This window comes from Mytilus galloprovincialis, chromosome 14, assembly GCF_965363235.1.
Source record: "Mytilus galloprovincialis chromosome 14, xbMytGall1.hap1.1, whole genome shotgun sequence".
Lineage (NCBI taxonomy): Eukaryota > Metazoa > Mollusca > Bivalvia > Mytilida > Mytilidae > Mytilus > Mytilus galloprovincialis.
This window is the reverse complement of record NC_134851.1, coordinates 54,488,814-54,505,228: the sequence shown is the minus strand read 5'-3', so window position 1 is coordinate 54,505,228 and position 16,415 is coordinate 54,488,814. Positions and strand designations below refer to the sequence as shown.

General features: G+C 33.0%; 1 protein-coding gene across 3 annotated transcripts in view; it reads right to left on the bottom strand.

The window, feature by feature from the left end:
• The window catches only part of LOC143059516 (triple functional domain protein-like), a 243,653-nt gene that overhangs the window by 167,937 nt on the left and 59,301 nt on the right, over positions 1-16,415 (bottom strand). For all 3 annotated transcript variants that reach the window (XM_076233031.1, XM_076233027.1, XM_076233030.1), the window contains exons 21-24: positions 15,810-15,929; positions 12,992-13,183; positions 9,248-9,394; positions 7,699-7,810 (exon numbers count right to left, since the gene is read on the bottom strand). In XM_076233031.1, the coding sequence (XP_076089146.1) occupies positions 7,699-7,810; positions 9,248-9,394; positions 12,992-13,183; positions 15,810-15,929 (571 nt within the window). The remainder of the gene's footprint in view (positions 1-7,698; positions 7,811-9,247; positions 9,395-12,991; positions 13,184-15,809; positions 15,930-16,415) is intronic.

Genomic DNA, 16,415 nt, shown 5'->3' with positions numbered 1-16,415 from the left:
CGACTTTTTCAAAAACCTATGATATGCAAATGTTAGTTTACATATCAAAATTTTATCACATGCGCTAAACAGAACAAAAAACTAACAAATGCGCAAAACCCAATGAAATACTAACAAAACAAAACAGGCAATAAATAAAGAAAAAAAACCCACAAAAGTCGGTTGTTGTTTTGTTGTTCTCTGTTGTATTGTCCTCTTAAAGATTAAGTGTCTAACTTATGGACGGTGTATTAATTTATTGAATCATTATCACGAAGAATGGCCTGGAAACTACCTTTAGTACTTCATTGGTTTATTTGACAGCTAGTTTTTAAATTGCTGTATTGAGAGAAATTGATATTCAAAATATAGTAAAAAAACACAAGGACTAATAAAAATAAGAAGATGTGATATAATGGCAAACCCCACAAGAAACCAAATGATTAATAAGGTTGCAATAAAAGGCCAACTTCCCGCTTTCAACATCCCGCAAAGTAATTCAAACGAGTAAACAAGAGCTCTAACTGCCTGATTCATATTCAGATCGAGTAAACGAGAAAAAAATATGATACCGTGACAACAACAAACAACAAGTATTAAATAACAGATTAGCTAACTGGGAGTGGCACATGCAAACAAAATATATTTACTGTATACAAACAAGGAGGTTATATGAGACCTTCTCATATAACCTCCTTGAACGTAAATAAGTTAACTCTTCAAAACAATTACATTAAAACTATAATGAAGTAATGTGCTCAAACTTGCAGACATAAATCTGATTTTTGATGTCGAAACTTAAGTGTACTGATAAACATGGATAACAGATACCCTAGACTGTAAATATTACCATGAAATAAAAACTTGAGGAGAATCAATCTAATTAGCTCATCGGGATACCTTGATTAACAAATGTTGTTGTTGTTTATGTGGATATCTTGATTTACAAATGTTGTTGCTGCTGTTCATTGGGATATCTTGACTGGCAAATGTTGTTGTTGTTGTTCATGGGGATATCTTGATTTACAAATGATGTTGTTGTTCTTCATTAGGATATTTTGATTGACAAATGTTGTTGTTGTTCATGATGATATATTGATTGACAAATTTTGTTGTTGTTATGGTTCATTAAGTAAGATATCTTGATTGGAAAATGTTGTTGTTGTTTTAGTTCACCGGGATGTCTTGTTTTACAAATGTTGTTGTTTTTGTTGTTGTTGTTTCTTTTTGTAAATAAATTGGGGTGTAAAAGCGTTGACCGAAGTACATTTTGTATGAAGCGCGGAAGCGCTTCATACTTAAAATGTGCGCACAGTCAACGCTTTTACAACCCTATAAAGTTACAAAAAGAAGCATTCAATACTTATAATTAAATTTTTGTCTATGATCATGAAAATAAGAATTTTATAATTTTTGTATTTTATTCACCAGTGCACTTTTTTGTTGGACCACGTGTTGTGAACGAAAAGTTTTATTGAGTGATGCAATTGCCTACGGAATAACACGTGATGTGTATTCAGCCAATCAAAATAAAGTATTATAATGAAACATACATCATCTAATGTAATTATATAACTATAAAAAGGGAAATGTAGTTAAACTTTGTCAATGAGAAAACTGTTCTATCTATTATCACTAATATTGTGGTTCTATCCTAGTCCGCGGTTATTCTGTTTGACGGCCCCCTTAATTTATTAGGATTTCTGATTCCAACAAGTCCTTTAAAGCAGTCAGAGGACCGATTAATCTAGGATATTTTGAGAATGCGTTTGATTCCTTATTTTGTCGCCGAGGATTGCAGCTACATTTTTGAAGGTTGGTTGTTCTCGTCGGACATCAGGATTTTAAAGTATTCCGGTATTGAATTAACAAAACAATACACGAAAAAATGACTCGATATTAAATTATTTAGGAATACAGCATGTATTTTTGCAATAATTTAATATCATCCCCAGACCTACAACAAAGTGCACACCAGCAGAGATTTTTGTAAAATTTGAATGAACAGCTGCACCATGAGCGTATGCCACATCCTTCGCTTATTCAAAGAATTATATTGAATGACTTCTCAATCATATATCTGACATTTATGAAAAAACTAAAGGGGTATCATATTGATAGGTATAATATAAAAAAGAAGATGAGGTATGATTGCCAATTAGACAACTATCCACAAAAGACCAAAATGACACATTAACAACTATAGGTCGCCGTACGGCATTCAACAATGAGCAAAGCCCATACCGCATAGTCACCTATAAAAGACCCCGATAAGACAATGTAAAACAATTCAAACGAGAAAATTAACGGCCTTGTTTATGTAAAAAATGAACGAAAAACAAATATAATTATGTAACACACAAACAAACGACAACCACTGAATATACAGGCTCCTGACTTGAGACAGGCACATACATAAACAATGTGGCGGGGTTAAACATGTAAGGTCGGTCACAGAAGTTGCATGATAACTGTCCAAAGTCGTGTCTACATACTTGAAAATCGCCACTTTCTAATGAATAAAATAACATAATTATGAAACGTGAAATCTAAAATTTATATCAAAATTGATAGAGAGTTTGCGTCAACAGATATGTGCACTTCACAAAAGTGTCATGAAAACTGCTGAAAGCGTTTTTGAGTTATTGTCCGAAAACTGGAATATCCAACCCCTTTTTTTAAACAGTGAAAAAAAGCCGAAAATTCTAGATCCCAAATTTATAAAAAAAAAAAATAAATAACTAAAGGGCGCTCACGTCAATAGATATATGTTTCATCAAATTTTCATGTTTATTAGTTGCAACCGTTTTCGAGATAATATTCCACATGTTGACGAGGGAGATACGGAAGGACCGACGGACAAAGGTATGCCATACTTCGTCCCGTAAATGCGTATTTACAAACAACAAATATAAACAAACACAAATCTTGACTCTTAATGTCGATGTAAAAAAAAACACAGTTTGAAGGTTGAAAAGCAAAAATTAGTTCAATCCAATTGCGTAATATTCATTAACAATGGACATAATAAGTAATAGGAATAGATTGGAGGGAAAATGACAGATATTTCAAATTCCTTTTTCATCATTTTTGCCAATACGATAATAAATATTTGTTTACCAAAAGTTTTGCTGTAATTTAAAAAAAAAATGTCTCTCTGTATATTATTGGTAAAGTTTTCGGATCGCACTTTTGCATATTTCAGTCTATAGAAAGTGTGGATATCATAGGTGTACTTTATAATTGACCTTATACAGAAAATTCACCCAGTTAAAACATTAATTGGTCCTCAAATAATCAATGAATCTGAGACTACTATAACACAGTGTTATAGTAGTCTCAGAATGAATATATTAAAGTAAACTATTTTTTTTAATAAAACAGCAAAAAAATCGGTGTGATTGGTACAGGTTCACATTTAATACCATGATATATCAATCATCGAATTACCTCACTTATTGTTACATCAAATTGTTTTTACAGGTAAGGAAACATGTGATAATAATATTAGTCATGTGATGTTTTAAAATTTAGTGTCCTTAACCTCAAACGTAATGTCCAATAAGATTTAAGTATGATGTATACAAGCTGAAGCCCCGCCTATCTTAATTGTCATGCTTGAGCAAACATTGATACAAGCAAAGCAAGCAAGCCATACAAAGTTTTGTCTTGCTAGCATTAATGTAATAGCTGTAAATCAACAGACACACGACGTCTGGTTTCAAAATTAAAATGTATTTCAAGATAAACTATGATTTTGTTGTGGAACTACTGTAAACGTTGCAAATTGTGCTTGTATGATAAATTGATAAAAACTGAAAGGCTGTCTGACCAAATTTGTGTTTACAAATTAATTTTGAGGATTTTTATGATCCATTAGGTAATCCAATTACATACAACAACTAATTATGACACCTGTTGTGACTGTTGATTAGCATAGGGTCTTTAACTTGTCATAATATGTCCCCAGGTAAAATTATAGATTTTTTAAAATTGATCAGAAAAACTTCAAAATTATTGGTATCCAATAATTTTTTCGGGTATATTTTGTGAAAATCGTGATTTTGACTAGTTTAACGAACCCGATATCGGTATTCGGGTTGAGGTATGAAAATCAGGATGATACCGCGAAAATCGGGATAGTTGGCAGGTCTGGGTTTAGCAAGCTATAAAACCAGGTTCAATCCACCATTTTCTGCATAAGAAAATGCCTGTACCAAGTCAGGAATATGACGCTTGTTATCCAATCATTTGATGAGTTTGAGCTTTAGATTTTGCAATTTGATTAGGGACTTTCCGTTTCGAATTTTCCTCAGAGTTTAGTATTTTTGTGTTTTTAAAAAGGACTGTATCAAAAGATTCACATTCTTGACTGACAAAACACATACAACAGCAAGAAGAGCACCTGCTCCCAAACCTTGTGAGATTTGTGAAAACACTTCAAATATTAACCGGAAATGTTATGCTCGATACTGTAACAGAACACACTATCATTGATATTCGAACAACTGGTGCACTCAAGGATGTAGAAGTTGGTCAAGAAACAGGGACCAGTTTCTTAGCAGATAATATTCCATGTTAAAAACACAAGAACATGATTTCAATGTTCTGCCAGACTTGTGATCAGTTAAATTGCCCTGAATGCAGACTTTCATGATGGGCATGCTTTGGGTCCAATCAACAAAACATGCAGAGAGAAGCTCAACACACTGAAAGACTATGGAGTAAGAGTGTCACAGGATCTATTCAACTGTCAAATAAAAACAAGAATGTGTCCAAAGTACACGAATGCCGCACACGCACTATCATTTTCCATGTTCAATGGACCATGAAATTGGATAAAAAATATAATAAGGCATTAAAATTAGAAAGATAATATCATAAGGAACATGTGTAGTAAGTTTCAAGTTGATTAGACTTCAACTTCATCAAAAACTACCTTGACCAAAAACTTTAACCTGAAACATGCACTTTCATTTTTTATGTTTAGTGGACCGTGAAATTGGGGTCAAAAGTTTAATTTGGTTTAAAAATTAGAAAGATCATATCATAAGGAACATGTGTACAAAGTTTCAAGTTGATTGGACTTCAACTTCATCAAAAACTACCTTGACCAAAAACTTTAACCTGAAGCGGGACAGACAGAGGAACGGACGGACAAACGAACAGACAGACAGATGGACAATTGAACAGACGGACGAACAGACGCACAGACGCACAGACCAGAAAACATAATGCCCCTCTATTATCGTAGGTGGGGCATAATAAAAGAACTTGAAACAGTAGAAAAAGATCAGAATATTAGGTACCAGGATATATTGGAGCAAATTAATACAAAAGCTTCAGAGTTAAGAGAAGACATTAGAAAGTATGCAAGGGATCTATAAGAAAAAAAGTTGAATCAGCAAGAAAAACTGGTTAAAAGATTTTCAAATGAAAAAGAAGCAAATGGTAGAAGCTATAAATGCTCTTCAAGATGAAGAAACCAAGAAAGCAATCCATTCGAATTATACTGGAAGAGGGATAAAGATACCAGAGGGACAGTCAAACTCACAGATCAAAAATAAACTGACAATGCAATGGAATTGCTAAGAAATAAAAAAGACAGACAAATGATAGTACACAAGACACAACATAGAAAACTAAAGACTAACCAACACAAACCCCACCAAAAATTTGGGGGTGATCTCAGGTGCTTCAGAAGGGTAAGCAGATCATGCTCCATTTGAGTCACCCCTCATGCTGCTCATGTTCTTACAAATCCGGTAAATAGTCTAATTTGGTAGGTCACATTCGTGGTGAAAAGGGGCAATCTGCACAGCTACATTTGAGATCACATAAAGTGTACCAATGCACAATCTCCATTGATTTCACTCAAGGTGAGACAACCCTGCAGCTAATAGTTGACTTGTTTAGCTCACTGAGATAGAAAGAAGAATGGATAATTGATTTCCAAGTTTTGAAGAGCTACACAACAGACTTCTCCTTTGTTAATACAGTTTTTACAACTGATGAAAAAACTGCATTGATATCCTATCCAACCATGAAAATTTTTCAACAAATTACAACTAGCCAAATACTCAAAACCCTAAAAGAGATTTCTGTTAAGATCTTCAATATGTATTCAACATCTAATAATTAAATTCTGATGTCAATTTTTGAAAGTCCTGATATAATATAACTGAAACCAAATTCCAACAATTCATGTCAGTATCCCTGTTGTATCCTTTGGCAATACACATTACAAAGTCAAATAAAATTCTAATAGGCGTCATAGATGAAGGAGAGAATTTCAACCTGACACACAACAGCATTCAAAATTTTTTTACATATGAATATGTCAAACAAAAGCAAAGGCTTTTCACACTTCTATACAGCATTAGAATTTACCATAATGGTAATATTCCAACAATTGATAGGACAATCAAAACAGGCACTTGAGTCGTTACCATAGGCAAGGATGGGAAATTCAAATGGGTCTATAATTGAAACATTTCATCCAATACAAGGGAAAAAGAAAAAAGAAGATGTGGTATGATTGCCAATGAGACAGCTGTCCACAAGAGACGTAATGACACAGAAAAAAACAACTGTAGGTCACCATACAGCCTTCAACAATGAGCAAAGACCATTTAACCCACATGACATTGCAATAACCACTATGGGCTACATCATAGTGGCTGATAACAAGACTAGTGCTTTCCATGTTCCGTATGGCCATGAGGAATAACTTACCTGCAGAGTGATTAAAGATCAGGGAATATCAATTCCAAATGCACTGGACATTGACAACACTGAACATTTATGGATTGAATGTTGTGAGGACAAAGGAAAAACAAATGCAAAATTGCACATTGTGAAAATCTTATAGATTTTAGACATTTTTTGTAAATTAAATTCTTTTCATTTTTTTTATATCACTTGTTTGCATTGTCTGTATCTTAAAGGGGCACTAGCTATCAAATTCATGTTCACCGATTCTAATCAAATTCTCATATTTGATTTATAACAATGTAAATCATTTATCCAAACTATTAAAAGTCTAAATAAAGCAATAAAAAAGGCACAGGCATGAAAATATGTATGTTTATTTGTGGATCGAATCAATCAATCAAATGATTTACCTTTGTTTTACTTTCAAAGTTAACATTCTATTCCTTTAACTAACTTTACACATACAATTCACGTGTTATCCATTTCAAGCTAAGGGTTTAAATTAAAGTTCACATGAATAACTCATAATCAATGTTTTTTTTACTTTTTGACAAAATTGACTCTTATTGGCTTCTAAAACAGAATTATTTTTTCACTACTTGTATTTCGTTACTGACTGAGCTTAAAAAAATAATATAATAGGTTTTTCATATATCTCATAGCTAGTGCCCCTTTAAATGAAATTAAACTTTTTACCATTAAACTTTATTAAAATTTCCAATTCTTTTCTGATAGGCCAAGAGATAAAGCTGATCTAAGGGAGATAACCAGAATATTTTTATTCATTCTTAAAATTTACAAATTTAACTTGTTATTTTTTGTCTTAAAATAGTCACATAATCATCAAATTGTGGTGGGAAAACTCAGAAAATGTTTTTCTGCTTCTCTTCCTGCAATATATCCACACCTTCTTACCTTACATTTTTATCTGAAAATCTGTTCTTTTCCCAGAATGAATTTTTTTTTCTTTTTTCTTCTCCTGTAGAATAACAGAAATATTCTTACCTTTTACATGCTTTTCTGGACTTCTAAATTTTATCTGTGAGCCAAAAGTGTGTAAATTTCTGTTTACATACTTCAGGAAACTTTCAGCAGTTCTTCTGGCAAGGGTACAGGCCTAAAATACAAGTTTAATTTATTTTAATCAGTTTTTGAATGTTCACCTCCTTATCCTAAAGTCAAAAACCTTACAATCAATGACCTTGTTCTTATTTCTTAAAATAAAGTCTTATGTTTTGAAATTTGTTGTTGATTGCAGGTCTCTACTCATTTCATATGTTATAAACCATACTTAGATCTGCCCTGATCGTCTAAAGGTTTTGTTTCTGTATTTTTCATTTGAGATTATAAGCAAATTATAACAGTTCTATAAATGAAGAAACTATTGCAGGCGTCTTTATTCGATTTTTTAACAATGAAGAAAAAAGCGAGATTAATTATTGCAATTTCAGGAAAATCTGCTTGCAGATATATATGTATTAGACATCAGAATGCAACTTTTTATAATCACCATGTCGCATTTTTTTGCATTTATAAAAACCTCACAATAATTTATGAATTTTCAGCATCTGTAACTTTAATCGACATAAAATCCTATAATCTGTAATTAGTTGGTATTGCCCTGGAGTTCTTCAATGGACAGATGCAGGATCATCAACAGGGAATATATCTTTAGCAATGTGGTAAAAATCAGCAACTAGAGGCTCTCAAGAGCCTGTATCGCTCACCTGACTCTATTTAGGTTTTTGAAATCATATAAAAAAAGATAAAATTAGGCTACAAAGTAACAACACTTGGTCAGCACTTCATAAGGAACATTCATGCTATGTTTGGTTTCATTCAATTCAGGGGTTGTTAAGAAGACTTTTGTAAGCATTTCCAATAGGGTCCTATGTTAAACTAAGCCCCCTGCTGTCTGCCTTCTTGGATGTTGGATTGGCGACATAGTAACAACACTTGGTCAGCAACTCATAAGGAACATTCATGCTTTGTTTGGTTTCATTCCATTCAGGGGTTCTCTATAAGAAGTCATTTGTATGCATTTCCCATAGGGCCCTATGTTAAAATAAGTACCCTGCTGGCGGCCATCTGAGATAATGGATCAGCTACAAAGTAACAACACTTGGTCAGCACCTCATAAGAAACATTCATGCTTTGTTTGGTTTCATTCCATTCAGTGGTTCTCTAAAAGACGTCATTTGTATGCATTTCCCATAGGGTCCTATGTTAAACTAAGTCCCCCGCTGGTGGCCATCTTGGATGATGGACTGGCTACAAAGTAACAACACTTGGTTGGCACCTCATAAGGAACAATTATGCTATGTTTGGTTTCTTCCATTCAGTAGCTCTCTAGAAGAAGTTCAAAATGTAAATTGTTAACGACAACGACGACGATGGACGATGACGACGGATGACGGACGCCAAGTGATGAGAAAAGCTCACTTAGCCGTTCGGGCCAGGTGAACCAAAAAAGAACAATTTGCAAAAGTAATCCACTTCACAGTAAATAATGTTATAACTTATTAGATTCCATAGGGTATAGGTTACCCCTTACCTTCAAAAAGGCCTCTTTCTGTTCATTATGTTTATTAATTAATTGTAATAAATAATTAGCTTTATCCCCTGTGTTGGCCCTCTCTGTGCTACACCAGTCTTCATCTCGTTTATAATCAGCATCTAAACTTTCCAATACAGACCAGACCTGGAAAATATAGCATCAGTGTGATATACAATTCTAATAAACAGTTGAGTCAAGAGCACATGATAAGGCCCTTACTGTGCATATTTAAATTATTGCACACGTAATCAACAATTTAAATAAACAGCTGAGTCAAGAACACATGATAGGCCCTTATTGTGTATGTTAAAAATTTTGCAAACACAAAATGGGATATTGGAGGGTTATCAATCAGAAGCAAATAAAATGCCTCTGTAAATGAATAGATGATACCCCTGCTTGCAACTTACATTATAAAGGGACATAACTAGAGAATTGGAAAAGCGACACCACCCAAATTCATACTTTATTTGATTTTATGTGCATTAGTTTCATAACATTTTATTGAGGAAAGCTAAAGTTAACTAAGACACAAATTCTGCAAGTTTTCCATTTATGAAGCGGCATAACTCAAGATCAGAGAACTGTTAAATAAAACACCACTCAAATTCAAACATGATCTTTGTTTTGTGGTTATAAGCATTGTGTATAAATTTCATAATATTATGTTGAGGCAAACTAAAGTTTAAAAGCAACACATTGTGTTGAATAAAACTTTTAAAAGTTCTACACTGTTTAATGACAAAATAAAAGCAAGTCTTCATTCACCTATCACAACGAGAGTTTGTAAAAATTTGATTGAAGCGTACTAGACCTAGTGCATGAATTTTATTTTTTTAAATGCCTTTTATTCATCTGATGAACAAAGTTCCATAACTCTGGAATTTAAAAAAAAACAGTGTGCTATAACCATCAATTCCTTCAATAACATATTTTCAAGTAAATCCATAATCCATCCAAACTCAAGGTTTGATACAACATGTAGGAGATATTGTAAATCTGACAAGAAGTCCAGTAATTTTTGAATGAAACAAAAAATGAAAACAAAAACAAAAACAAACAAAAATCAGAGCTGTCTTCTACAGGTCGGGACCACTACCTTATATGGAAATGCATAGATTAGCATACTTATGTTCTCGCACATGTAATTGTTTATTTACATGTGACGCAATTTATTTTTACCTAGGTTTTTGACCAATCCACAAGATGAGTCACAATGCATGATGGACTACTACGTGTTTACAATCAACCAAGAACACGTGTTATTTACTGAAATACAACACATTTTTTCGTGCAATGCGGGATTCACAATTTCGCTTAGTTTTTCATTTTGTGTATCCTCATTTATAGTTCGTGATATAAAGTATTACTTCCATGCTCAGATTAACGAAGAGTTGTTTCTATGCGAAGAAAAAAGGGTTTGAATTACCCGATATATAGCCATTAACATGTTTGATGATGGCACAGATATTTCATGTATTTGTCCACCACACAGCAACGAAACAACAGCGAAAAAACTCAATTACCCACGAGACAAACTTACTAGCTGTAAAGTAAGCCGTCGATAACAGCCGGTGCTGAGTGATATTCACGAGTACTACAGCAATTTTCGTATAGATAATTAAAGGCAAATGTGTGATCCTTGAATTTTGTGTTCGTTAAAAAGGCGAAGAAAATTATATTTACATACATGGCAGTGTTAACAAAATCTATAAGTATTTATTTTTGTCACATTTCAGTATATTGGACTTCCAAACTGTTCCCTTTGTATTGAAGGTAGTGAAGTCAGCAACTGTAGTTTCATTTTGTTCGTTTTTTAACGGGCTCAGACATTTGCCAAACTGTATAAAATCATTACAGCTGATTTCTTATACCTGCAAAGTAAAACTTTGGTTGGCTTGCTTGCTTTGTTTGTATAGTTGTTTATACAGGGTTTGAAAATAAGATTGACATCTTTAAACAATATATATATAGGCATAGTTTAACTTGTGTATTTTATATTTTGTACAATTTACAAACAAAGCAAGCAAGTTAACCAAAGTTTTGCTCTACATGCATTAGGAAATAAGCTGTAATGATGTTATACATATGTATGTGCGACAAGGTGGAAAATTTGATATGTTTTGTGAAAATTGCAGCGTTGGGTCTATAATAAAAAAGAAGATGTGGTATGATTGCCAATGAGACAGCTGTTCACAAGAGACCAAAATGACACAGAAATTAACATTTATAGGTCACCGTGCGGCCTTCAACAATGAGCAAAGCCCATACCGCATAGTCAGCTATAAAAGGCCCCGATATGACAAAGTAAAACAATTCAAACGAGAAAACTAACGGCCTTAATTATTAAAAAAAAAATGAACGGAAAACAAATATGTAACAAATAAACAAACGACAACCACTGAAATACAGGCTCCTATACAATATATGTTTTTGTTATGGAAAAGATTTCTTCTCCTTTTATATATTTAATTGGGCGGTTTTTTTTGTTTTTTTGTTTTTTTGTTTTTTTTTTTATTGTTTTACACAAGTAATGTTTGGGTCATTTATAGCTTACTTTTCAGCATTGAACCTATGACTGCTAACTTTACTAAATTATGTCTTTATTGAAAAGATGTCTCATTTGGCACTCATACCTCATCATCATATTTATATATACAAAGCACGTTTTAGAAAAAAAAATAGGTATTATGGCACCCACTATGATCCAGAGACTTTTAATATTGGATATATTTTATATATGTCAAGAGGACAGCAGCCGAACGATAAAAAACCTCTGAGGTATATTTTGTGATAAAATTAGCAACAAACGGATATTATCGATGGATGAAACTATAAAGAAATGTATTGAGCTATATACCGTACCCGCTCAGTAGCGGATCCAGTGTTAGGACCCCCCTTTTTAAAATGGCTGGATTCGCCCCTGCCGCTTTCATAACACTTGTTTTTAGCATACTGAATATTATGATGTTCTTACTTTTAGTTCAGGTCCTGATAAAAAATTTTACACATTCAGTACAGAAAGAAGAGTTTCAATGAAAGTATTCGTGTTTTTCTAGGCAGAAATGATTTTGGAATGACATGATACCGGTTTAAAAGAGCTCAAATGGTTTTCTTATTGGACAGTGGTCACTTCATTTGATATTTCACTGTTTCATGTCGTGAAATTAATGCAGGTTCAATTCATAACAATGCACAAAACCGGTTCAACTACTATTGCAAGGCAAAAAAAAAAGTCGAATCGTGAAGCCAGTAAACAATATTTTTTTAATCTGAGCATGCAAATTGAAGATTACGTTATATATTTTACATTAAATATATTTGCAGAATAAAAACATTGGTAATTAGAGTCCCAGACAATATATTAGTTGACTGTTTTCCTACTAATTCCACGTGTTTTAAGTAGTAGTTTACTCGTAGTAGCCCACAATGCATTGTAGTTCATTGAGTCGATTGGTTAGTTTTTCAAGGCCATATTGGCCTTGTGTTTTTGGAAATTACTATGCAAATATATTCTGACGTCAGAAAATCTAGAGTTCTCGACCTGTTCTATCAAGCACAACAATAATGTAAAGTTTTCTGAACATTAATTTAAAAGCCCTCTTACACATGAATCCCATGGCTAACAGTTAGACAATCAAATGACTATTGACCCTTTATCAAACAGAAACTATCAGAACATTGATGTAAAGGGATCTTTCTTGATCGTGTCACAAGACAACTTGTTATGTTTTGACCAACCTGTTCAGCAGTTTTGTACCAGTTCATGGACGCCATTACAAGTTTATGTCTCTCTTCTGTGTGATACATCAATTGTTGCCAGGCAAATGTCACATTCTCAGCAATGGCTCGGATCAGATCAGAATTAAAATGGTGAGCTTGTATCATATTCTCAGCTCGCTGTGTCACCTGGGCCATGCTAATATTGGTTTTCTGAAAGATGAAAATCAAACTGTCATTTAACATATAGTTTTTAATATTGAGGAACTAAATGCATCTTTTTTAGTGTAATTTGAACAAAAGTGCCTTAAATTTCTATAAAACATAACAATATTAGTAAAGAATGCACTTAATACATACTCACATAGAGAAAATCATATAGCTTTCCACCAGCAACACCAATATAATCCTAATAGCTGGTTGAGGGTTGATATGATGTGTGATATTGAAAAAAGCCATATCATATACACTTTATTATATACTTCAAGAAGATGATTTTACCCATGAGAGTTGATGTAATACTGATCATAAAAAACATCTACTTTAAATATATAAAAAAGTGTTTATGATATGGATTTTTCAGTATATCATCTTCCTATACTAATTTTGATAAAGTCTTTAAAGGTGTGAGTGATATCTATGATGTGACTTCATAGAGTCTTAGGGGTTTGATAAAGCTTATATCACTGTGACTGATATCTGTGATGTGACTTCATAGAGTCTTAGGGGTTTGATAAAGCTTATATCACTGTGACTGATATCTATGATGTGACTTCATAGAGTCTTAGGGGTTTGATAAAGCTTATATCACTGTGACTGATATCTATGATGTGACTTCATAGAGTTTTAGGGGTTTGATAAAGCTTATATCACTGTGACTGATATCTGTGATGTGACTTCATAGAGTTTTAGGGGTTTGATAAAGCTTATATCACTGTGACTGATATCTGTGATGTGACTTCATAGAGTTTTAGGGGTTTGATAAAGCTTATATCACTGTGACTGATATCTATGATGTGACTTCATAGAGTTTTAGGGGTTTGATAAAGCTTATATCACTGTGACTGATATCTATGATGTGACTTCATAGAGTTTTAGGGGTTTGATAAAGCTTATATCACTGTGACTGATATCTATGATGTGACCTCATAGAGTTTTAGGGGTTTGATAAAGCTTATATCACTGTGACTGATATCTATGATGTGACCTCATAGAGTTTTAGGGGTTTGATAAAGCTTATATCACTGTGACTGATATCTATGATGTGACCTTGTAGAGTTTTAGGGGTTTGATAAAGCTTATATCACTGTGACTGATATCTGTGATGTGACTTCATAGAGTTTTAGGGGTTTGATAAAGCTTATATCACTGTGACTGATATCTATGATGTGACCTCATAGAGTTTTAGGGGTTTGATAAAGCTTATATCACTGTGACTGATATCTGTGATGTGACTTCATAGAGTTTTAGGGGTTTGATAAAGCTTATATCACTGTGACTGATATCTGTGATGTGACTTCATAGAGTTTTAGGGGTTTGATAAAGCTTATATCACTGTGACTGATATCAATATCATCTCAGATGTTTCATACAGCATGATTGTTATTGTAATTCATTGTGCTACACATGCAGTTTACATTGAGTTTACTAATTAGTATATTATTGACATGTTTATCATTGTCTTCAACAGTAATTTACATTTAATTGTTCATTTTTGGCAATCAGAACATCAATTATTATTTCGACATCATGTGTGATTATATATCAAGCTCAGAAACCATATGTCATCCTATGTACATAGAACAAATTGCTATTTTATGATAATTGATAAAACATGATTATAAGGTAAATTCATTATTATTTGTTGGATATACATGGATTCATGAATGGCAAATTTCTATAGGAATATATGCAGACCTCAGCAAAACCACAATAAACCTTAGCACGTATATATATATCAACCCAACAATGTTAGATCTGTAAATTTGCTTTCGCAAATTTTTTGTCAATCCCAGCGAGGAAAGAACAAAAAATTTGCGAAAGCAAATTTACAGATCTAACATTGTTGGGTTGATGTTAAGACGAGTTGTATATAAATAATGTACACAGCCATCTATCACCATCACTGCTGGTGATCCGATGGATAAATCTGTTGTAGAGTTGTCACTGGCTCAGACATACTTAATGAATCCAAAGTTTGTTATACATGTACAAGAAAACAATTGTGGTTTGCCATTGTTGACCAGTGTATAATTGCCTATAATTGCTTACATCCACTTGATTTGAACTTAAGATTGATCTTTACTAAGATCAATCTTCAATCGGACTTAAAAAGTCTACCTCTAGAGGTGGTTTTAAAATGATCGATCTTATTTGAATCGATCTTTTTTTTTTTGGTGTAAACGCTTAGATCCATCTTTTTTCAGGTGTTTGTTATATTTAGATAGGAAAATAAAGGTCAGACCGGTTCTTTTTATGTTGTAGTGTAAATGCACTGGATTAAATAATATCTATCTCGATCGATCTTGCTTGTGCAATGTAAACGCGAACTAGTCTTTTTAAGATCAATTCAAATAAAGATCAATCCAATTTTGTTGCCAGTCTAAACGGGGTCTTAGTGGGAAAGTTGTCTCATTTGCAATCAAACCACTTCTCCTTAGTTTTATATAAGATGTCAGCTTTCATTGTAGGTGCTCTGTCCTTTGCCTCGTCTTTAGCTTCCTCAACTTGTGAATTTTGCAACCTTTGCCTTCCCTTGTTCCTAGGTGCCAGCAGGATGACAGTTTTAACTGTTAAGGTATACCACTTTTACAAAATATAATCTGTATGTAATACATACCTCAATAGCATGCATGAATTGTTCATGTTCTTTCTTTAGAGATTCAGCCTCCATTAATGAATTTGGACAGGTAAAACAACTGATTAACATTGACTTTCCATGGTCTATCCAGTATATAACCTAAAATACAGACAGTAAAACAACTCATTAACATTGAATTTCCAATTTATTACATCATAATCATCTACAGTATTCACACACCTTAGCAATAAATACTCATTAAACAACTCATTGTACTATTACATTGCTACTTTTTATAACTATACTTAGCCATTATTTGTTCATATTTCCAATGTGTATTCCATGAGAAGAGAATATATATGAAACATGTAGGCTTTGGTACAGTCAAAAGATGCTCCTTGAACTGATCAGGGACACAAAATAGGAATTCAAAGCTTTATCTACCTTTCATTGTAGTCTGTAGATAGTAATGCTACAAAATTATAAAGTCCCAGGTAAAAATATAAGACCAACAAAAGTAAAGGGTACATATGAATTATTGTTTTCAGGAAGAGACTATGGTTTTTAGTGATTTAAGTTTACATGGCAGTTCAACCACCTGTCCTTATTATTAATTGATGCTCTCAGTCAATCTTTTGAATGCTA